Source organism: Tursiops truncatus, chromosome 8 (genome assembly GCF_011762595.2).
Source record: "Tursiops truncatus isolate mTurTru1 chromosome 8, mTurTru1.mat.Y, whole genome shotgun sequence".
In the NCBI taxonomy this organism is placed as follows: domain Eukaryota; kingdom Metazoa; phylum Chordata; class Mammalia; order Artiodactyla; family Delphinidae; genus Tursiops; species Tursiops truncatus.
This window is the reverse complement of record NC_047041.1, coordinates 98,593,429-98,616,255: the sequence shown is the minus strand read 5'-3', so window position 1 is coordinate 98,616,255 and position 22,827 is coordinate 98,593,429. Positions and strand designations below refer to the sequence as shown.

Sequence of the window (22,827 nt, the reverse complement as noted above, 5' to 3'; positions counted from 1 at the left end):
ACTCCAGCCTCCCTCAGGTTCCTCAGGTCCACCGGGTCCAGGTATCGGGGCTCCCTGTACAAATCCTTGCCATCCCAACCCCAGTCCCTGGCAGCCCAAGGGTCCCTCTGAGCCCTCACTTTCTTTCTCCAGGAAAACGGGAGTCCCCTGCTTTATAGGGGGTTCAGCCTAAGGAAGCCCCTCTTAGGTCACCCAGCATACCCTGTTCCCTCCCCTGATAATAACAATAGGACAATAATAGCGAGTCCTTATTTGTGGAGCATGCAGTACGTGCTGCGCACTTTACCTCCGCGAAGCAGGGGCCGGCTTGCTTCAGCTAGGTCTCCGGGGTCAAAGAGCCTCTGGCAGAGACATTTGCGGCTGTGTCCCTGAAGCAAGTTACTCACCACCCTGGCCTCAGTTTCCTCCTCTGTTAAATGGGTATGAGGATGGTTCTTACCTCCCATGGGATTGGAGGATGAGATAAGGCAGAAAACATCTTTAGCAGAAAGCCCTGCACGTAGTAAACACTCAGCCAACGGCAGCTGTTATCAACATCGCCCTGCACCGAGCGATTGATGTGTGGGACGAGGGTTCCGGAAGCTCCGAGGAGGATAGGCCTGCCTCAGCCCTGGTGGAGGAGGCCTGGGGAGGGCTTCACCGAGGCAGAGTCTGTCAGTTACCATCAAGACCGCAAAGGTGTGTGGCGCGTTCCACAGGTGCCACGACGTACGTTAGCTCGTCCATCCTCAGACCACCCTGGGACGGGGACATTGGCGGGTAGAAGTTGATTTGGGATTCCAGCCACACCACCAGATCCAGGAGCGTGAGCGTTGGGTCCGGGGCTTTGGGTGTTGGAGGAAGAATAAGAGCTTGCCATGTGAGCAGGCCGAGAGGAGGCATTCTGCGTGGTGGGGACAGCACATGCAATGGCCCGGAGGTGTGATGGGTCTTGGCCAGTCGAGGCAGCAGTGAGTGTCTGAGCGTGGGGGGCTGGAAGGGAGTCCTTTGGGGGGCAATAGCAGGAGTTGAGGATTGGGAAAGGTGGGCTGGGCCAGATTATGAAGGTCCTGGCATTCTGAAATAGGAAGGCTGGGCTTTATTTATTTATTTTTTAAATTAGGGCAATGGTGGGCCGTGGATGGCTTTCAAGCATATCTCTATAAAGAACTTTAACTCGGTGGCGGTGTGGAGGGTGGAAGCCTGGAGACAGGCCCATATCTGGAGCTGGAGGCCCAGCCATTAACATATCTGTTCCCACCTCTGCCCAGACCCTCCTCAGTCCCTCACCTGCACAGGGCTGTGTCCCAAGCAACCATACCGGGTGGTCTGGGACCCTGGCCTTCGAAAGCTTGTGGTGGGTAATGGGCAGTCAAGGGGACAGCCTGGCGCAGGTGGGCACGGATTTCCCCTCCCCACCGGGGGCTTACCTAGGGGGCTGGGGTATCAGAGAAAGCCTCCCAGAGGTGGACAGGCCCAAGGCCCAGCGAACGCGGTTACGGTTCCAGAGAACCGCTCTGCACCCGCCGCCCCCACCGTGGGCATCAGGGTCCAGCCCTGGAGGAGCCGCACAGCTCAGGTTCCAGCTGCCAGGCCTGAGCTCCAGAGGCCCGCCAGAGCCAACCTGTCTCCACAGCAACTAGGCAGGCCACCCCGCTCCCCGTGCCCACGGCCCCTGGCACAGGGGCCCATTCACAGCAGGGCCTGGGTACATCTTCCCACTTCCCTAGGGGGCCACCCCAGAGCAAACGCTCTCACACCCAGGCCCTGGCAGCGTGCGAGCATGTTGGCGTTTGGGTCCGTGTGTACACGTGGTGTGTATGTGTGCCCCGCGGCAGGACGCGGCGGGGTGGGGATGGTCTACGTTTTCTAACCACCGTAGCTGGGGATTTATTCCCCTGCGGGAGAGGGTCCAGCAGGCGCCAAAGGGCCAGGCTGAACTGTGGGCTCCTGCCTCAGGGATCACGGCAAGGAGGCAGCCCGGAGAAGAGACAGTTAGGAGGATTTGCCGCTAAGGGAAAGCAGCGAAGGAGACTCTCTTGGCAGTGCCTGGTGGGTCCACAGACTGTCTTGTTCTTTACCTACATCTTCCATTTAATCTTCATGGCAGTCCCTCGGGGAGATCTCATTACCACTGTTGTACAGATAAGGAAACTGAGGCCCGGAGAGGTGGAGTGTCTCACCACGTCATTCAGTAGAGCAGGGATGAGATTGCAAGTCAGCCTCACTCCCAAACCTAGGTCTTAACCACTGGGCGACACTGTCCAGTGCCTCCCTTATCCCACTAGGATCTGAGCCAGCCTGTCTCTCGGCCCATCCCTCGGAAGGGAGGGCTGGGAATCAGTATTGGCCCCAGCGCCTGCTTTAGCGCTCCATGTCCCCTAAAGCTTTGTTCTCAGGTCCCTGGAGTGGGGCGGAGCCTCCTTCCCATCCTGTCTCCTCTCCCTCTCTCCAGGCCCCATGGAAGGATCCTCTCACTCAAGGGGAGGCACCCCTTACTCCCTGCTTGGCACCTGCCAGCCCCGGAGGAGCCTGATGAATCGGCTGGGTGTGTACCCCCCGCACACAGAACCCCATTCCTCCCTCTCCAGCCCCCGCCTGGTTAGGGAGGTGTGAAGGGAGCGATTTCACAGCCTGTCAGCTGGGGCCTAAAAATACCCAGAGCTCTGAGATGCCTGGGCAGAGGGAGGAGAGAGCAGGGACCAGGATGGGGTTGCAGGGGTGCAGCGGCAACGTGGGCAGAGAAGCCCTCTCGGCACCACGGTCCTGCTCGGGAGCGATGGGCAGAGCCACCGTCCCCGGGTCCCCCGTCTGGCTCCGTGTCTGGCGATGCAGAGGGGAGCTGGCATCTCTAGGGTCTTGAGAGCTCAGCTCTGGCGCTCAGACCTAAGGGAGGGCTTAGTCTCAGACAGGAACCGTGAACCTCGGGCCCCCAGAGCCTCCGATCGATGCCTCTTTCTCCCTCTCCGCCCCCAGGTTGGCTGGCATCTTTGGGCTGTGGGAGCCAGGCTGGGCGTGTGCCTGCTTCCTTCCTGGAGAAGGTGCCCGCTTCTGTTAGGGGAGAGGTGTGAGGAAGGCATCGTGGATGGGGGTGCCGGCAGGTGCGGGATGTGACGTGCGAGCCACCCAGGCACCGGAGGGGGGCAGAGGAGAAGGGGCGTGGCGGCCCACATCGCGACCACGTGGCCATATGCTGCAGCCTGGCACACGGCTTCCACGAGTCAGCCCAGAAAAGGGGGCCGTCCGTGTGTATGCGTGCATGTGGGCCTGCCGGAGCTGGCCTGTTCTTGTGGACATGGATGGCCGTGTGTGGCTATTCCAGACAGAAACTGGGTGGAAGCACAGGAGCGGGCGTGGAAGCATGAGCAAACGCATGTCGTGTCATGCAGACACGTGATAGTGTGTGTGCTTCCCATGTGGAAATATGATGGCATGTGTGCCTGTGCAGAGGGACATAGGCAGATCTCTCTGGGGCACCAAGCAGGGGCTGAGAGAGTCATTAGGGAAACAGTGCAGAGCAGCAGGCAGAGCAGGGGCTCTGTGTCAAAAGCAATGGGTGCGAATCCCAGATCGGCCACGTATTGATTAGCTTTGTGGCCTCGGGCAAGTTACTTAACCTTTCGTTGCCTCATTTCCCCGTCTGTAAAATGGAGACAGTGATAGCCCCTGCTTCAGAGCGCTGCCGGGAGGTCCGCTGAGTCAATGTCCATACATTGCCCGGAACCGTGCCTCTCACAGAGTTAGCACAGTGCGCTCTAGCTCTTGCTATCTGGTCCTACCCTTTGATGATGTAGGTGGGAGCACCAGGCCAGAGAGGGCAAAGGACATGCCCAAGGTCACACGGTATGTTAGTGGCAGACCCAGGACTAGAACCCAGACTCCAGCACCTTAAGACAGAGCTTGTTCAAGTCTGAGACCTCCTTTGGGCCACAAGAAGCCTCCACAACACAGAACTGTAACCGCATTGGCATTTGGGGCCTAGATTCCGCCAGGGCTGGGCTGGGATCTTGGGAACTCTGGGATCTGAGCATCTTCAGATAGCGCTGGGGTAGAGAGGTCCTCAAAGCAGTGGCCAGCCGCCTGAGTTAGAACCAGGCCACTGGTTAGTCTGCGGACTTTGCCAATTACTCAACCCTGAGTCTCAGTTTCTTCCCTGTAATAGAATAATAGTAATACATACTCTATAGGGTTATCGTGGGGATTAAATGAGATCTGCATGTAATGTCTTAAGTGGTGGGAACACTGTACCTAGTAAGTGCAATAATGTTAGCTGTAGTTGTAACCCTTGCAGAACCCTCCCACCCAGTGCTCTATAAATGGTGACTTCCTTTGCTTCCCTTCCAGCCCCTGGCAACCCTCACTCCCTTCTGCCTGCCACCCCACACTCCACAGAGCTTAGACTGATCAGGGGCTGACTTGCTGGCGACCAAGACCTGTGTTGTCTCCTGTTATTGGCTTTGCCTAGGAGGGAACAGGACCCACCACTGCAGCTTAGCCCCTGCTCCCTTTTCACCTGGCCTTAGCACTCACTTGCTCTGTGACCTTGGACAAGCAGTCTTTCCTCTCTGGACCTTGGTCCTGCCTCTGTAAAGCGGAGGGGCTAGACCACACGGCCCCAGAGCCCCTTGGCCATGCTGTTTTGTGACACCCAGGAGGGTCCTGGCTTAGCCTGCTGGAGGGGGTGGCAGGTTGGCAGGAAGGGAAGTCGGCTGGCTGCCTTGGGCGAGTGGAGCATCTGGGGCCTGAGCCGGCTGGTGGCCTGCCATCATGCCCGCCCACACCTGTGGCTGCGTAGGAGGGCGTGCAGGCCCGACTGGCTGGGCACTGACATTGGGGGAGGCTCAAGGACAATGATGTAGAGAGAGCCCTTCTTGGGGCCCTGGGAGCTGCCGCTCCAGCTGTCCTCCCCCCCACCTTCTCCCCAGGGATTTCCTTTAGCAATTCCTCCTTCCTGTCTTCTTCCCCTTTCTGGAGTCTCCCAGTATCTCCCCGCCTCTACCTCTTCCACTTCTGTAATCTTGACCATTTTCCAGGGTGCCTTCTTTCCTCCCTCTGCAGAAGGGAGATCTCTCCCTCCTCTTCTGTCTTCCTGCTTCCTGAGATGCCTCCTTTTTCCTCCCTATGATGTGTCCCCGTTTCTCTGGATCCTCCCGGCTCCCCCTGTTGCCCCTGAGCCTAGGTCTCTCTCTTACTCTGTATGGCACGTCCAGGCTCCTTCCAGCTTCTTGTCCCCTGGCTCTCTTCCACTGCAGAGTCCCTCCCCCCTCAGCATCCCAGCTCCCTTCTTCCCATTCCTTGGAGCCTCTTACTCCACCACCAGTCCCCCTGCCCTCAGAAGTTTCCTGGCCTCCTTCAAATGATGGGGCTGATCCAGGCAGTTCCTGTGACTGCTGCTGCTACCCAGTACCTCAAGAACACCCCACCCCTGTGAGTTGAGTAAAGGGGTCAGCCCAGGGCCCAGGGACTGTCAATCTTGCCTCCTAATTAGCAGGAAGTAATTGCCTGGAAAAAAATTTCATTTAGAATGAGACTTGGAGACTCCAAGTTAGAGCTGAGCCAACTGATGTTCCCCTAGGGAGCAGGAGAAGGGAACCGGCTCAGGTCAGGGCCTCAGGAAGCCTGACCGGAGACGAAAGCCCTTAAGACCCACTTCTGGCTTGCCTGCAGGACCTCAGCCTTGAAGAAGTGGCGAGAGAGAGCTCTGGGCTGGGAGTCCCACCATCTTCATCTGACTTGTGGCTCCACTGCTCATCGTGTGACTTGGGACAAAACTTATTCCTTTGAGCCTTAGTTTTTTCTCTCCTGTAAAATCAAAGGAGGGCCTCCGCGCCATGAGGGCTGATTTGGACGGTGGCTATGAAAGCAATTTGCAGGCTGCAAAGTGTTGTGGGAGTGTGAGGTGCTACTGTCTTCCTCCATGTGGCTCTCAGCTGAGACGTGAGGATCGTGGAGTGGTGGGGTAGCCCTGGAAACACGTAAGTGGCACTGAGGTTTCCCGAAGAACATGGAAGGATGGTGAGGTAGACCCAGCTGAGCTGCAAGATTAAGGGCAGACGGATGTGGTTTCCCATGCCAGTCTCAATACTTGCACCGCCCTGAGTGGTCACCTCACCTCTCTGAGCTCCACTTTCCTGATCTGTAGGATGCGGATCCTGATGCTTTCCTGGGAGAGGGAGGTTTGGTAAGGCTAAATGTGATAATGTTCGCAGAGTTCTTAGCACAGTGCTTGGCCTACAGTACGTGTTCAGCATTTGATATTAGCTATATCTACTGTAATTAAAGGATATTATCTTTACTCCATGCCTGGATCCAGAGAAGCTGATTTGGGGTGTTGTCTTCAGGTGGTTTTGTTTTGCTGTTTGTTTTTGGAAGAGGGGAATTTCTACACCCAGTGAGGCTAACCAAGCAGATCTTCTCAAAGTGCCCCTACCCGTGGGGTGCGAGGAGAGGAGTGGGCTGCAGCTGTGGGCTTCTCCCCCAACACACACTTCTTCCTAGGCAAGAGCCGTGGGCAAGTTTCTTATGTGGGTGGGTGTGAGGTAGAGAGCCTCTGCCCTGGTGGAGGGGTATTACAGGTCTGTGTGTTCATCTCGTTAGGACTGGCCCAGCAGCGGGAGAAAAGGTTGTGTTTGTTTAAACAGGTCTACCCCACCCACCTTGGAGGAGGGAACAGGAAGTTCCACCTGGTAGGGTCCAGCAATGTGGGTTGAGTCTTTGCTGTGAATGGGGCAGCATGGCACCCCAGGGTGGCTGGAAAACAGTCAGACAGCCTGGAGCTTTTGGATGTTGGGCAGCACTGCAAGCTCAGAGCTCCAGATTGCCCCGGGAGGGGTGAGGGGGCGGCGAGGGCCCGGCGGTCTGCCGCTCCTTCCCCACACGCCCAGCGCCACCGCTGGGGACCTTCTGTGTTCCTGATCTGAGCGCAGTACCCGCGCCAGCCGCCAGGAGGCAGTGCGGCGGGGTCCCCTGACGGAATGGGTTGCGGCATTTACATTAGAGGGGGAATTCTTTTTGTCTGGAGTAGGGCTGCTGACTGGAGTTCTTGGTATCTGCGGACCTCATCCAAGAAAGGGGGTTCTTGAGGTCGGGCTGCTCACTGCTGTGGCTTCAACTTCGGACTTATCACGGAGTGATTAGCAGAGTAAGGTAGGACCGCTACGCTGCAGTCCTGAAAAAGCTTCTGGTTTCCTGAATTCCGCTCGCCCGGGGCAATGCACGGGGTGGCCTGGAGGAGGGGGCAGTCTCGGGACTGAGTTTCTGTTTCAGAACCAAGGACAGAGGCCGTGGGCCGATCGTTGTTTCAGCACCGCGGACAGAGTTCAGAGCAGCGGGCTCTGTGGATCCATCCAAATATTTGCGGTGCAAACAATACCCCCAGAATATGGAAGAATGGCACCTCCAAGAGGGAATCTCAGATGCCTTATATTCCAACGAGGAGACTTGGGGCCAGGCAGTTGAGTTAGTTAACTAAGGTCACACAGCCACAGTGACAGTGGGTGGCAGAACTGGGTTCAGATCCACAGTGGTCTCTCTCCATCCACCTCTCCCACACCTGGATTCCCACTGGTTATATCCCTCCTTCCTGACCATCTCTGAGAGCAGCTTCACATTATGTTGCGTCCCCGAGAGCCCTTGAGCTGGTGAAGATTAAGTGGACCCTCCCCCCACCACCACCGAAAGCTCAAGAATCTGAATCCCAGGAGAGAAGATTCCTAGACCCTGGGGTTTTCACGGCTCCAAGCTTCAGATGGGAGGGCGTCAGGGCAGGACAGGTGCCCCGTCCTGTAAGGAAGCCTGTGACTTGGGGAGGTAGTGTTGAGTCATCAGCATGAGGAACTCTTAAGTGCTCTGAGATCCTCAGATAAAATGCCGCACACCATTCCAACCCCGGCTTCTTTGCAGCCGTGTATTATTAATAACAGTAAGACGCTGATTTAGGCCAAGACACAACAATGCATTATTCATAAGAGTAACTAGTGGTCAAGGCCTGCGCTTAATCATCACACGTCCCTGGTCCTGCCGCCGCTCCACAGTCCTGGTGGAGAGACCCTCCAGCTGAGCTCCTCCTTTTCCTGGGGTCCTGCTGCCCTGATGGACATGATCATTTTCATGGCTGCCCAGGCAGCTCATCAACTTTGGGATCAGGGTGGGTGGCATGTTCCGGGCTAACTTCTGGCTGGACACCCTTCAGTCTGGGCTCCCGGCTCAGAGCTGGCACCTGGCCCTGTCTGTCCTGAATGGCTTTGACCCTGATGACTTCCATACTCAGCAGCTCTCTGGGGTCTACAGATGGCCTGTTACCCCGCACCCCCTCTTTTGAGGCTGAAGACTGAAGGCAGATGCACCAGGCTTTCCGAAGCCAGGAATTGTGGGAGTTTTTTGGGGGGGTGGCTGTGGTGAGAGGAGGGGCTCACCGGGCAGAAGATATCCCCACCACCTCCATTAAATATGACGATGGATTTAAAACCCTCGGTAGACTCTGGAGTACTTTGTAAACTGTTGTGCACTGAACAAGCCTGAGCCATTATTACCAAGGCCACACTCTCTGCTGGAAGAGAGAGCAGAGGTAGAGAAGGTGTGGGTGAGACCCCCGTAGCTCACCAGGCCCCGCTCCCTGGTGAGAAGTCGGAGTGCTTGTGGATCCTGACATGTCCCCGGCCAATGTCTTGCTGGAACGGCTCCTGGCCCCTCCGGATAATCCTTCATTCGCTGTTTACTCACTTGGCATCTCCTCTGAATTCTAAACCGTCTGCATCCAGGCGGCCTCTGCGGCCCCTGCCAGCACACTCTCCCTAGCTCACTCACACATTATCTGTTTTTGTTACAGTCAAGGTTGAGGAGGCTTGCTCTCCCTAAGCCCCTATTTTCAGCTACTTGTGACTTTCCGAAACAGTTCCCCGCAGGCCTCCTCTTTTGCCAGCCTTGTTCCCGCCCCAGGTGAGGCCGACATTGCTTTCGAGGCCTGGAGCTTTGCCTAGCTGTCTGGGGTTCAGAGTTTAGCTCATTGGTTTTCTGTTGCTTTCTCCCACACGCTGCCTTTTTCTGGCTTTCTTGTGTGTGTCAGGTTGAGAAGAGGAAGGGAGGTGGGATAGGCACCAGAAATGTTCCCTTCCGGTGCCCAAATAGCCCTGGGGCTGGTAGGCTCTGCCCTTGCCCTCCCACCTTCCCCCATTTCCATCTGCTCTCCGTGCACGTGGAGGGGTGCTTCCTGTGGAAACCTGTGACTCCAGCTTTCGCTGTTTTCCACCTCGAACGTCATCCCGCAGCCACCGGAGGATGGTGGGGGGAGGCGCTGGGGCATGATGCACTGTCGTGCGGAATCAAGTGGGAGGAGGCAGGACCAGGATGGGAATGTGATCCGCAGCAACACTGCTTTATCTCTGGAGTAGTGGTTGCACCCTAGTCCGTACCAGAGACACGGCCCTGGGAAAGTCCTCAGGTACCCCACCAGCCTCTTCTTCCTGCTCCTGCCCGGCCCCAGGCACCCAACCCCCAACCCGTTCTGAGACTTTGAGAACATCTGAGCATCTGTCTAATGAGGCTGCTTTACTGAGGCCAAGGGCTGGGGCAGTGGAGGTGGGAAGGAGCCGTGGCAAAGGTGTGTGGGTAAGAGGGGTCGTTGAAGTGCTTGGGGGAGTTCGTGGGGAAGTGGAAGCCCTTTCCCCGGCTGCTCTTTGTTTTGTGTTCACTCCATTTCTTTCTTCCCTTCCGTCTATACTCGGGAGCAACTTGTTTTAAGGCTTAGTGCCCGTGGGGCACAGAGTTGAGGTCTTCCAGACTCCAGGCTCAATCCAGGCTTTGTCTCTCTTCTGCTGTGTGGGCAAGTGCTGACCCCTTCTGAGCCTCAGTTTCCTTCTTTGTAAAATGAGGATAAGAGGATTTACCTTCAGAGGGTGCTAAGGACTGTGAACATGATTCAGTTCTGAGCATACATTAGTTACTATGGCTAAAGGCACTTGGTGAGGAAAGCAAGGGCCTGGGATCTGAGGATGACTCCAGGACGTTAGGAGGGTGTGGGGGTGATGGGACAACTTTGGACTGGCTAGATGTGGGGAGTGTGTGTGTCACCATCTGAGAGTGCCAGAGCAAGTGAATTCTGGGGAAAAGAGCCTATGTGCTCAGATCTCCAGCATGTCCGATGGCTCCTCTATATCGTGTCCTGGACTATGGGCTGTCGGAGACACCGAGCAATGAGGAGAACCTCTTAGCCCTGCTTGGAGGACAGGCCTACTCCCAAGAAAAGGAGGCTGGACAGAAGGCAGTTCATTCAAGTTTGGAGACTGCTGTGAACGCTTGTCATCAGGGAGGGCTTCCTGGAGGAGGAAGGCTCACGTGGACCTTGAATAATTTCATGCATTTGTTTAGCACATATTTATCCAGCCTCTCCAGTGTACCAGACCTTGGGCTACAGAGATGAGTGATCTGGGGGGTCTCAGCCCTCCAAGTGTTCCCAGTGGGGGAAAGACATACAAAATGCTAATTATTAACCCACAGTGATGAATTGTCATAGTTACGGGGGCAACAGAAAGGAATGTGTGAGGGAATGAAGACCATCTTTGTCTAGGGATCTTGAGAATAGAAAGAAGAGAATAGAAGGGAGGGCATTCCAGGCAGAGGGAAGAGCTTATGTGAAGTCTCAAGTGTGAAAGAGGTTGGCCTTCTTGAAGGAAGGAGGGAAGTGGGGTGTGGCTGGGTCACGCAGTGTAGCATGTTACAGAGTGCTGTCACGTGCTTCACCTCAGAGGGGGACAGCCATAGCAGGGTCAAGGACAAGTTCAAGTTGCCTTAATTCCCCACACCTGTTTTTTCCTCTGCGAAATGGGAATAATAATTTTAAAGGTTGCAGAGAGCACATGAGATGGTGCCTATAGATTTCCTGGCACGGTGTCTACCACAAAAGGCACGTGCTCAATGAATGGTAGCTATTATTTGATCCTGACAACACCCCAGCAGGGCAGGTCAGGGGTTCTTATCATCATTTGAAGGTAAAACACTGAGGCCCAGAATGGGACTCGCCCTGGGTCACTGGCTGGGAGCAGAGGTGGGACTTGAACCCAAGTCATTTGCAAGTCTACTGCCTGTCCCACTGCTCTGCTCCAGAGGACAGATGTGCATGGGGGGAGAATTCCAGGCCAGAGGAAGTGCATGAACATTTAAACCTCGTGGACAGCAGAGTGGTCTAGGCATCTGTTCGTGACCGTGACCATGACCGTGACCGTGGGTGTGTGTGCGTGTTTGTGTGTGAGTGTGAGCATGGGTGTCCATTCAAGGGGTGAGTCAGCATGGCTTGTGTGTGTGTGTGTGCGCACACGCGCGTGTGTTTATACGCAGGAGGCGGGCACAGGCGTCTGTGCCGAGGGTGAGTCTCCGTGGCTCGTGTATGTGGGCCATGGGTGTCCACGGCTCTCGCCTGTAGGTGCGCACCTGCTCCCCCTCCCCTCCTGTTCCACCCTGGGCAGCTGGTGAGCTTGCCCTCAGAAGTCCATTCCCTCTCTGGCAGCTCCTCAGGGCATCTCAGCAGCCAGCGGCCCTGTTTGATTCTGTTCATCTATAAGTCATGGCTTGCTGAGGAGATGAGAAGGAGTTGGGAGTGGGAGCAGAGCCCTGGCAAGGGACGGGGTCATTTCTGCAGTTCACACCTGAAGCCCAGCCTGGCTTCCAGCTGTTGCCCACCCTCACCCCCCAGCCCCATGCCTCAACCCTCCCCATTCCTTGCCATAGGTGTTCACTGATACTTGCTCTTGGTTAAGCCCTGGGCCAGGTCCTGGGGCGGGGATCAGGGGTGCACGAGATCGAATAAGACGTGACCCCTGGCTTCCACTGTCCTGTGGGGAAAACTGAATGTGTATTCAGTATTTCATACAACACACTGAGGGCCAACTCCCTGCCTCAGATGTCTCTAATGCAGGGTTCGACGTGGTAATGCTACGATAATAGCTAGCATTTACTGCCTACTTATTCCGTGTCAGGCACTGTGCTAAGTGCATTCTTTGTGCTAATTCCTTTAAACCTCACAGTAGTGCTACGGGGCCTGTACTATCCCTGTTTACAGATGGGGAAACCAAGGCACACAGAGATGAGGTCACACAGCTTGGAAGAGTAAGAATCCGAATTGCCTGACAGTCTGGCTCCAGAGCCCTGGCACTTAGTCACTGTACCTTAAAAGAAGGGTGCAGGCACAGTGTGATGGGAGCTCTGTGAAATTAATTCCCACTGGGGAGATTATGGAAGGCTTCCTGGAGGAGGTGCTTTTCATCTGGGTCTAGAAAAATCAGGACTTGTCAGTCAAAGATGGGCATGGGGGAAGACCAGAAGGGATCCTGGTGTGTGTGTGTGTGTGTGTGTGTGTGTGTGTTTAAAAGAGAGAGTCTCTCAAACTCTGTCACTGCAGCCCGTCCCATCTCTTCTATCCCATCTTGTTTGGGTGACAAGTGAGGTAACGTATGCAAGCACTGGACATTCAACAAATATTTACTGAGCACCTCCTGTGGGTTTGCCTGTCACAGAGGTTATCAGAATGAACAAAGCAGGTACAGCCCCTACCTTCATAGTCTGGTACACAGTAGGCACTTAATAAATGGTAGCCTCTATTACTATCATTCCTAGAGGCTTGGGATTCCTCCTCATTCATTCAACAAGCATTTATTGGACACCTACTATATGCCTGGCTCTGTCCTTGGTGCTGGGAAGACAGCGGTGAACACGAGATTGAGCCCTGCCCTCATGGAGTTGATGTTCTAGAAGGGAAGGCTGTGTGTGGGCATCTTGTCCACCTTCAAAATGGGTCCACCTCCTCAAGCACACAGGTTTTATTTACCCTGAGAGCTCCCGGTGGGGTGGCATGGTCAGAACCATGGGCTATGCCAGCAGCACCTGGCAAAGCCTACAGGACTCTACTGGATTGTCATTAATCCTGGGCTCTAATTGGTTGACACGGCCACCAAAGGCCTGGGCAGAGGGTCAGGGACATGCCTGAGTTTACATCTCACATCCTGGCACTCTTGGGACTGGACCCCAGAGGCCTAGCTCTCCTTGTTCCTGGCTCACCCAGCCTCCCAAGTCTCCCGATGTCATCTGTCTGCCCTTGTCTGTGTCTCATCCCTGGGACCCAGATGTCTCCTCTGCCCACGGATAGGTCGTGGAACTCAGCTCTGTCAAAAGGCTGACTAGGGCTGCAATATTTTCTTTCCCCAAATGTTAATATGCTGACGCTAAGGGGACTTGAAACCATGTATGTCATCGGAGGAAGGGTTAGAAGGGCTGGGGCAGCTTTGCCTGGAGAAGACTGGAAGGGGACATGAGAGCTGTCAGCAGGGATTTGGAGGCCTGTCATGTGGCAGTGGGAGCTGGTTTGTTCCCGGCAGCTCCAGAGGACAAGCTTAGGACCTTGGGGGGAAGTTCCAGGGAGACAGATTGAGCTCAGCTCAAGACACAGCAGCCCTAGCTACCAACGCCCATTTGTGGAGGGTCTGCATCCTGCAGAAGCAGCTTCCTGCCCCTGACAGGGCTGCCCAGGGCGTTCGTTCATTGATGAGGCCTGACTTCCAAGGTCCCTTGCAGCCCGAGACATAGTGACTCCGTGTTCTGGGAATGGTTTCGCCCTGGCTGGCAGGCAAGAACAGGCTTGCCCCCCTTGATGGCAATGTCTCGTGCAGGCCGAGGACATCGTGTCACTTTTGTTCACAGCATCGATGCAATTTGCACTGGCAAGGATTTGTTTTACCGTGGATTCAAGGGCTGTCCAAGGGTTGCTTGGGGTGGGGGGCAGGGAATCTTTGGGACTCTTTGTGGGAGGGGTCAGCTGCCTGGAAGATGACAGCATCCGTTCATGCTGCAGGGGTTCCTAGGGTCACTGATCCAGGAGGGTTCAACTTTCCTTAGTAACACATCCCTCTCCTCAAATGGAACTTTCTGTGGAAGCCCAAGATGTGAAACAGGGAAACCATGCTGCTTTCGTTGAACAGGGCTTGAGGGGACACAGCCCCATCTACTCAGCATCCATCTCTGTGGCCCCTGAGAAATTCCTGGGAACCCTAGGTGTTCCAAAGAACACACCTGGCCACTCGCCTCTGTAGTGGGTGTGATGTCAAGACAAAGAATGTAGACTGTGAGTCAGACTGCCTGGGTTCGAACCCTGGCTCCACCGCCTACTAGCTGAATGACCTTGGGCAAAGTACTTGGCCCCTCCGTACCTCAGTTTCCCCATCTGTAAGATGGGGACAGTCTTAATGCTCACCTCGGTTATTGTTGTGAAGACGAATTTGTTGCTGCATGTGGAACACCTAGAACCCCTGCTTCTCATCAGAGTGAGGAAGGATCAGCTCTCCACACGTGAAGGCACCGATTCCAAGAGGCCGAGCGCCTTGCTCGTGGCCACACAGCTGGTTAGTGGCCAGAATAAGGCCTCAGCCTCATTCTCCTAGACTCCAATTAGCCCAGTGCTGATTCTCCATGCCCACAGAATACTAATTGCTTAAGATGGGCATTCCCTGGGTCTCTGGGGACCACTGGCTTTTGGGATTGACAGCCGCTGTCCTCAGGGGCTCTCCAGCCTGGAGCAGGGCTTGAAGAGCAGTTTTTGATAAGGACCTTGTTTGGCAAAGAGAGGAAGAGGCTCCAGGGAGGTAATCCCTTGGAGAATTGCCCCATGGCCAGAGCTATGTGGGGGAAGGGTGCATGCAGAAAGGGCACGGGGGCAGAGGAATCACCTGGACTCTGACCTCCTGCCACAGCTCCCAGCTCGTGAGCTCGCTGACTCGCCCTCTGACCCTGCCCCTCCCCTGCTCAAAAACCTTCCATGGCTCCTACGGCCTACTAACACAGGAAGCCCCTCGGCCTGGAAGACAAAGCCCCCCGCCATCGGGCCCTACTCTCATTCCCAGCCTGGTTCGCCACTTCACTCCCCATAACCTAGTCCAGCTCCTCAAGCAGCACGCCTGACCCTTCTTCCCCTCTCATGCCTTTGCTCTCGCCGTTCCCTCTGCCCAGATTGTCCTACCCTCACCTCACATCCCTCTCCCAGACCACACCAAATACCGCCTCCTCAGGAAAGCCTTCCCAGATAGCTCCCTAGTCCAGCAACCACTTCTTCATCTGTGTTTCCAGAGCTCTCTGTACATCTGAGTGGGAACTAACCCAACAACCTTAATAATAATCCGTATCTACTGAGTACTACCACGGGGTGACTGCCATTATTATCTTCACTTTGTTTCTTTTAATGTAGGGTTTGTTTTTTTTTTATAAATTTATGTATATTTTATTTATTTATTTTTGGCTGCGTTGAGTCTCTGCTGCTGCGTGGGGGCTTCCTCTAGCTGCGGCGAGTGGGGGTCGGGGATGGGGGGCTACTCTTCGTTGCGGTGCGCGGGCTTCTCACTGCGGTGGCTTCTCTTGTTGTGGAGCACAGGCTCTAGGCATGCGGGCTTCAGTAGTTGTGGCTCTCGGGCTCTAGAGCACAGGCTCAGTAGTTGTGGCACACGGGTTTAGGTGCTCCGTGGCATGTGGGATCTTCCCGGACCAGGGATCGATAGCGCCCTGCCCCCCAGACCCTCCCCGTGGGGCAGGGGCAGCTTCCATGAAGAGAGTTAGAAAAAGCGCCGGCCTCATTCTTGGAAGATGTGTTCGCACACCTCTTTACCACAGGCCTGGGTCTGGGGGCCCTGGTGGTGTGCCCTGTGGTATTATGCACCCCCCCACCCCCAGAAGCCTGGAGGTTAAAGATGGAGGCCTCCCATTTGGCCTGAGAACTGTGACAAATGTGGCCCCTTCAGCCTTGCAGAGCTGCGCTCCTCCACCCGAGGGAGGGAAAGGCAGGACCAGTTCCTCGGTGTCTGTGGACTGTCCGGATCAGAGCTCCCTGGTGCTGTGGGCCCTGAGGTTGACAGTGAACTGGTGCAGTGGCTTCCTGGGGACCGAGGCTGTGGACCTGGGATGGGAGGAAGCTTAGTTGGCCTGGCAGGTGGACAGGAGGTGCCCAGCAAGGGTGGCTTTTTCCCACAGCTCGGCGGCTCCGGAGGTTGGGGAGGGAGGGGTGGGGCCCAATCAGGATTCTGGGGAGAGCGGGCAGCAGACTGGCTGCCCAGGGCACTGGAGTGGTGGTGGGAGGCGGCCCGAGGGCCCTGAGAACAGGGGATGACCGCCTGGCCCTCCTTCATGAGGCCCCGCAGCAAAGCATGAGACACCGGACGCCAGAAGCTAAAACCGAAGGAACCGGGACCAGACAGATCTTGTCAACTCTTAATTACCACCATCGCTGAAACCGAAAGCCTAAGCAGGCTCCTCTGTAAATAAACAGCATCCCCTTGACTTTAGGACGCGTCCCCGCCGTACACGTATTTACAGAGCACTAGTGATCTGTGCCGGTCTCTGTCGGCTCACTCCCCCACATGAGGATTTCTGGTCAAGTTTTGCCTTCCTTACCTTTGCTCTGGGCTCGTGTTTACAGCCACCTGTGAGGAGGGAGGGAGGAGGTTTAATCCACATTTACCGGGGGGTGGGGGGGGGAGAAAACTGAGCTGTTAGGTGACTAAAGCCACACAGCTAGCAAGTGGTGGGATTTACACAGGAACCCGGGGTTTTGCTCCCAGGGCAAGTCCATCAAGGTTTCCACTCTGAAAGCACAGGACCCCTGAGCTGTTAGAATGGAAGCTGTGGGGCAGCCCCTGGGGAACATTTAGGACATTGCCAGCCAGCAAAGGGGGGGCTGAGCCGATGGGGTGGGAGGACTGGAGGCGAGCTCAGGGGCTAGGGCATGGGAGGACAGGGTGCGCAGAGGCCAGCTGGGTAGACTTGCAGCCCAAAAAAAGCTGAGCCAAAGGGGATGAGGACGGGTCAGAGCGTTCCAGAGATTCCCTCTTTGACTATACATGCAGCTGTTGAGTCTTGGGCAACACTTAAGAGGGTCTGTCAGTGCCTGTGGGGCAGATGTCGTCAGAGGGACTACGGGAACTAACGCTTTGGGCAAATTCGGCTGGAGCTGTGGCTCCGGGTATGTGGGGGAGGGGGCGGGCAGGGATGGAATCATGCCACACAGAAGCGGTGGCTCTTTTAGAGGCATTTGAAAGCCCGGTGGGTGAGGCCTGGCCAGGCCAAGGGCACACTTGGCCTCTCCCTTCGAGGGTGCGAAGTTTGGGGGGTGGTGCGGACCCCACGCAGGGCTCGTGCCATGAGGGACTGGGAGAGACCTGCCCGGAGACTCCCATTTTACAGATGAGGAAAGTGAGATGCGGAGAGAGGAAGAGACTTCCCGAGGTCAGCCAGCAAGGCAGAGCTGGGAGGAGAACTTGGGGCACAGAGCTCCCAGTGTGGCTAGGGTGGTTGTTCCGGGGGGCTCTGGGCTGAGGGAGGGTAGCTGGCCCTGGCCGGTGAGGGTCAGACCTGTGTGTGTCCTCTCCAGGGGCGCCCACCCGCGATGTCCTGCTGGTCTCTGCCATCATCACCGTCAGCCTTAGCGTCACTGTCGTCCTCTGCGGCCTCTGCCACTGGTGTCAGCGCAAACTGGTGAGGCTCCCAAGGGCCCCGGGGACGGGGCCTGGCCCTGCCCCCATCCCCACTCAATTACAGGCTCGTGAACGCTCTCAAGGGCGCGTGCAGATGACCCACTTGCCCACATAGGCACACTTCCGTGGAAACTCACACCACACGCACGCACGCGCAGACTGAGAATCGAGGCCCCCTCCCACACAGCTCTGAGCGTCCCGTGCCCTCCGCCCACGGCCCCCAGCACAGGGCTGGGCGTGGCCGAGCTGGGCCTCCTGTCCAATGAGGAGGCTCCGCCTGACCCGGCCCGCCCCCCCCGCCCCCCTGGGCGCCCGCACATCCATCCTGGTTCTGGGGGTTTGTACAAGCACAAACGGCTTCTTTTCATTTTTAACGAGGGCTGGGAAATTAACGAGCAGGATTAGGCCATCAGTAAGTAACGAGACCATCAGGAGGGACATTCATCACCGGAGGGCGCCGGGAGGAGGAGGAGCCGGGCTGAGCCGCCCTCCCTGCGCCCCGGCCGCTCCCAGAGTGGGGCTGAGCCTCGAGAACCCTACTCATCCCCCGTCCTGCTGCCCCAGCTTAGAAGTGCGATGGGGACTTTGGGGACTGCAGGGGGGACCCCCGAAGGTGGGCCCAGAGGTGTCCCAGGTGTGGGGCCTTTCCAGGCTTAGGTGAAGAAGGGTCCCTGGCAGGCACCTTCCATGCCCCAGATTGAGAACGGTGGGAGTGAGGGCAGGGTGCCGCATCTGGGAGCCCCATTCTCTCCCTGCCCGCCACAGAGGGGCGGGGGGCACGGTGGGGGGAAGGGCTGTGGCCACGGGTGCTGTGTAGGCGGGGGCTCCATGCCTTAGTCCTAAAGAAGAGAAGGGGCAGGTGCTCCTGGGGAGGGCCCAAGAGGCCCATAACCCAACGTGCTTCCTTCAGGAAAGGCGAACCCGGGAGATGGGAGTCATTCTTCATCCCGGGATGTTCAGCTTCAGGAAGCTCCTTTCCCTGGAGAGGAGCCAGGGAGAAGGCCAGCCCTGCCCCACGTGTGAGTGTGTGCGAGTGTGTGTGTGACTCGGGCCCACTCCTTGCAGGCAGGTGCCAGACTGGCTGCCCTGCATTGTTCCTGGATTTCCTGTCTCTCTGTCTGTCTCAGAATTTCAGGGGAGGTGGAGGAGGGGCTTGGCCACGTGCTCGGGTGTGCGAACGTCCTCCGAGGCTGGGGAGTGGCTCGCACGCACTGCAGCCCTGTGCGCCTCGCTGCAGGGCCCGTCCGGCTGTCTGTCTGTCTGTCTGTATTTGAAGGCAGGGGAGGGTTGTATGAACAGGCGCTGCTGGTGACCTTGAGCGGGGGTCTTTTGTGCTAAGGGTGTCGACTTTGAGGGCATTGGTACAGTGTGTGTGTGTGTGTGTGTGTGTTTCTCTGTGTTCGTTGAGAGCCCTACCCCCACTCACCTGGAGACAGGAGTTCAGAGATGACAGCTTTTGTAGCAGGTGGGGGCCTGTCAGTGCAGTAAGTGCCTTGGGAAGCTGAGAGCTGTGGAACCTTCCCTGGCCCAGCCCCTCCTCCCAGCCTCCAGCCAGAGCTTCCTCAGGGGTCTCAGGGGTCCGGACCGCAGTGTGTCCCTCTTGACTTGTCCCTCTGAGCTGCTGATAGAACGTTCCTTCGCCTAGGACCCCCCAATCCTGCCACCCCCTTCCAACCCCTGGTCTCAGAAGCCAGGGAGCCTTTTGTCCAGGCTGTCTCCGTGCTCCACGGAAGGGGCTTTACAATGCTCCCCCTGCACAGTTGCTGGGCTCTCCTTGCCTGCCTGTCCCCTCAGCAGCAGTGACGTGATACCTGACAGCCCAGATCCCATTTCCAAACATTAATAACTTCCTTAATCTCCAACTGGCTTTTTCCGGATCAGCCTGGCCAACCCCCTCCCTGATAAGCAGGCTTGGGGGATTGGGCTCCTTTGGAGCTGTTTTATGTCTCCTGTACCCCACCTGGGGTTCCTATCGTTGCCCCATTAACTTCCCCTGACCCCCAAGGCAAGTCCTGTCCTGGTTTCTGTCCCCCATGTGCCCCAGCTCCTCTGCAAAAGGGTCCTTGCAGCTGGAGGGGAAGCCTCTCTGAGCTGTGGAAGGAAGAGGGACAGGCAGAAGCTCCCAGAATGCCTTGGGTGAACCAGGTGCCGGGCCTTGGGGAAGGGGCAACGGACCAGCCTTCGAAGAGGGTGCGGACCAGAGCAAGTTCCCTGAAGACTAGGAAGAAAGAGGAGAAGGGGTGAGGGGTGGGATGGGGGGGGGCTCTCGGCAGGGTGCTGCCTGCCCCACGCTGCCGCAACTGCTGGAGAACGGGGGGCGGGGCTCCTGCCTGAGGGTCCTGCCCAAGAAGGGCCCTTGGCCACCAGGGCGGGGCTCCAGGCTCCTGATCTGTCCAGTTGGAACTAGGAATTGTTTGGGATTTGAACTTCTGGGTAATGATGGGAGGGACCGGAGTTGAGCTGAGAGAGGGCAGCTTTTGTGGACCCAGGGGATCCAGCAGCTCTGTTTTTTAACTCTTAAAGTTCTGGCTCAGAGACAACGGCCTGAGGCTTGGACCCCTGGGTGGGTGGGGCTTCCTGTTAATGGATTTGGGGAACTGCCGGGTACCAGGTTCCACACCAAGTACCAGAGCCCATACAGTCCCTGCCACTGGGGACAACGTTCCCTGGGGTGGGAGCTGAAGTAGGTAAGCAGAGTAATAATAATAATAATAATAATAATACCTGTGATGAGAAGCTTGAAGGGTGAGGGACCCAGGGCTGATCCAGTGACATCACACCATTTCAGACAGGAGGGGAAAGGGGGGCTGGAGAGGGCACGGGACGTGAGCAGGGTGACATGAAGAATGTGGGGCACTGCTGGCACAGGACCCTGGCACCCCTGAGGCACAGGGGTACTGGAGGTGGCATGAGGGCCCTCCCCCCACCTCCACCCCTTCCTGGGAGCTCCGCTGTTGTTCTCCCGAAGCAGGCGGCTCCAGTCCCCGGAAGGGGCTGCAGCTGGCGGGAGCGTCGGGGAACGCGGCCGTGTGGCTTTTATTCTGCTTCAGGGAGGATGCAGTAATTGACTGATGTGGCTGTGGTCTTGGCTCACATGACGGGATGTTGGAGGAATGTGTGCCTGCGTGTGCGTGTGCGTGTGCGTGTGTCCCCGACCCCACTCGGCTGGGCAGGGGCAGGCCGGTGCCCAGTGGGAGACAGCTCCGGCCCCTGCACAGCCCCCCTCCCCCGCCCAGGCCCGTGGCCCCTGGGTGTGCGTGAGGACATTTGGTGGCAGCCAGGAATGTTAATGGTGCCGGGCTCTGTGTGAGCTAAATTTAGAAACCCAAACCAAAGAGGTGAACGGTGCTCACCTTCCTGGCAGCAGGCCCTGTCACCGCTGCAGCCCTTCCTCTAGCCAGGGGACCTGGCACGCCCACCCCGTCATCCTGCCCTGCCCCTCCCTCCACCCGTGCTGGCTGAGGAAGAGCCAGGCTGCCCCCGGCCCCAGCGTCAGTGGGCAGCCTCGCTTCCCAAGGCTGCCTTCCTGTGAAGGAGGGTGCTCAGGCCCTGCCCTGCCTCACGGGCCCGGGGCAGGAGGGACCCCCAGGGAGCCCCCAGACAGTGACGGACATGGCCCCGGCAGGACTGGGCACGGGCCCTCTCCCTGCCCCTGCCACTCACGTCACTGGCCACTGCCAACCTTGCCCTGCAGGATGCCACCCCACCATCTGGGGGCAGTGACGTGGCCAGTGGGACGTGGCCAGGCGCCTGAGAGCCGTCTGTCCACGGCAGAGGGAGATATGCTTCTGGGAGCCGAGCCAGAGCCCCAGGAGACAGGCAGATGGGAGGGACCTCATCCCTAGGGGTCAGGGATGGGGTGCAGGTCAAGGGGGCGGGCCAAGTCCTAGAGCCCGATGGGGCCCAGGAGTTGCCCACCGGGGATCAGGGATTGGTAGGGCTGGCACCCAAGGTGGGGACACCCTCACACGTTGGCCCCAGACCTTGTTGCCGAGGCTGGGCTCCAGTGTACTCCCCTCCCCCCAGGGCCCCGTTCTGGGGAGGCAGGGAGAATCCAGCCCTGTCTCCCAGGAGTGACCCTGGTGCTGTCTCCACAGGGCAAACGCTACAAGAACTCCTTGGAGACGGTGGGCACGCCAGACTCAGGGCGTGGGCGCAGTGAGAAGAAGGCCATCAAGTAGGTGCCAGGCTTCGAGTTTGGGGTGGGGCACGCAGGCAGCCCAAGTGGGAGGACCACCCCCCCAGATCTGGCCACACACACATTCAGTTTCCCCCCTCACAACCTGGTGCCTTGCTCTCTCCCCAGCCCAGTCCCATACACCCACTCCCAGCACCTCAGGGTGGCCCGGGGCTCCGCCTTTCCTGCCTGTGCTTCCCAGACCCTCAGTGTTCCAGGGCCCCCAGCCCCGTGTTCTGGCTGGTCTCCCTCCCAGCACTGTCCGCCTCTTCCCTCGACCCCGGGCGCTGCTTCCTCCTTCCAACCCTCACGTCACACTCACGCTGTCCCCAAGCCCTGCCTAACTCCCCTGCACCTCCAAGCTCCTCCCCCAGCCCTGGGGCTGGGGAGCCCCTCTCTGGGGGTGGGTGGTGGCGGCTCAGACTCTTTCCTCAGACCCCACCAATGTTCTGAGGGTAACCTGGAAGAAGGACGGACAAAAACCCTGGGGACCCCAGCAGGACCCAGTGTTGGTCTGCTCAGGGAAAGCAGAGCGATGGGGAGAGACTCTCCCCTCCCCCGTCACGCCCGGTCCCCACTGCACATCTTGCTGCCTCTGGCTCACCCCAGTTTCCGCATTTGGCTCTGAGATCAGTCTTCAAGTCGGCAGGTCTGCCGTGCACTGCAGACCCTCTGCAGACCCCTGCTGAGGGTCACTGGGAGACGCTGGGAGAAGGTTCTCACCTGGTTGGGGGCTCTGGGAACAGGGCAGTAGGGGTGGGGCTCTCCCTAGAGGGCTCTGTACCCTTTGGCCAGTGCCTGGCCCTTTCCTCTCTGCTTCTTGGCCTAGGCCTTCACGGGGAGGCTGCGGGACGCCCCTCCATCTTAGCCTGCCAGCCAAGGGCTCCGCCTGGAAGCGGGGCCTCCCCCAGCCCTTCCTGCCCCACCCTGCCTCCTTCAACTCAAGGCCCCAGCCGCGCCTGCCCATGCCTTCCCTCCTGCCCTTCCCCTGGTCTATCTTCCTGTCTTCCTACTTCCCTCCTTCCTCTCCCCTTCTCCTGAGGGCTCCCTCCCTGCCCCTCGTCGGCCCCCCTCCTCTTTTTGCATCTCTTGCTCTGACCCTGTTTGGGGCCTTCGCAGAAGCTGTGGGTGTGTGTCTGTTGGGGGGCGGGTAAGTGAAGGGGTGGGCCAGGC

General features: G+C 57.6%; 1 protein-coding gene across 23 annotated transcripts in view; it reads left to right on the top strand.

The window, feature by feature from the left end:
• Positions 1–22,827, top strand: part of SYT7 (synaptotagmin 7) — a 66,480-nt gene that overhangs the window by 11,380 nt on the left and 32,273 nt on the right. For 20 of the 23 annotated variants that reach the window (XR_012333568.1, XM_073809041.1, XM_073809043.1 and 17 more), the window contains 2 exons: positions 17,375–17,478; positions 21,575–21,654. Coding sequence is in view for 21 of the 23 variants with exons in the window: in XM_073809043.1 (XP_073665144.1) it covers positions 17,375–17,478; positions 21,575–21,654 (184 nt within the window). In the remaining 2 variants the exon portion in view is untranslated. Of the gene's footprint in view, positions 1–2,434; positions 2,528–17,374; positions 17,479–21,574; positions 21,655–22,827 lie in introns of all 23 variants that reach the window. The other 3 variants (XM_073809040.1, XM_073809037.1, XM_073809048.1) reach the window with 2 other exon arrangements.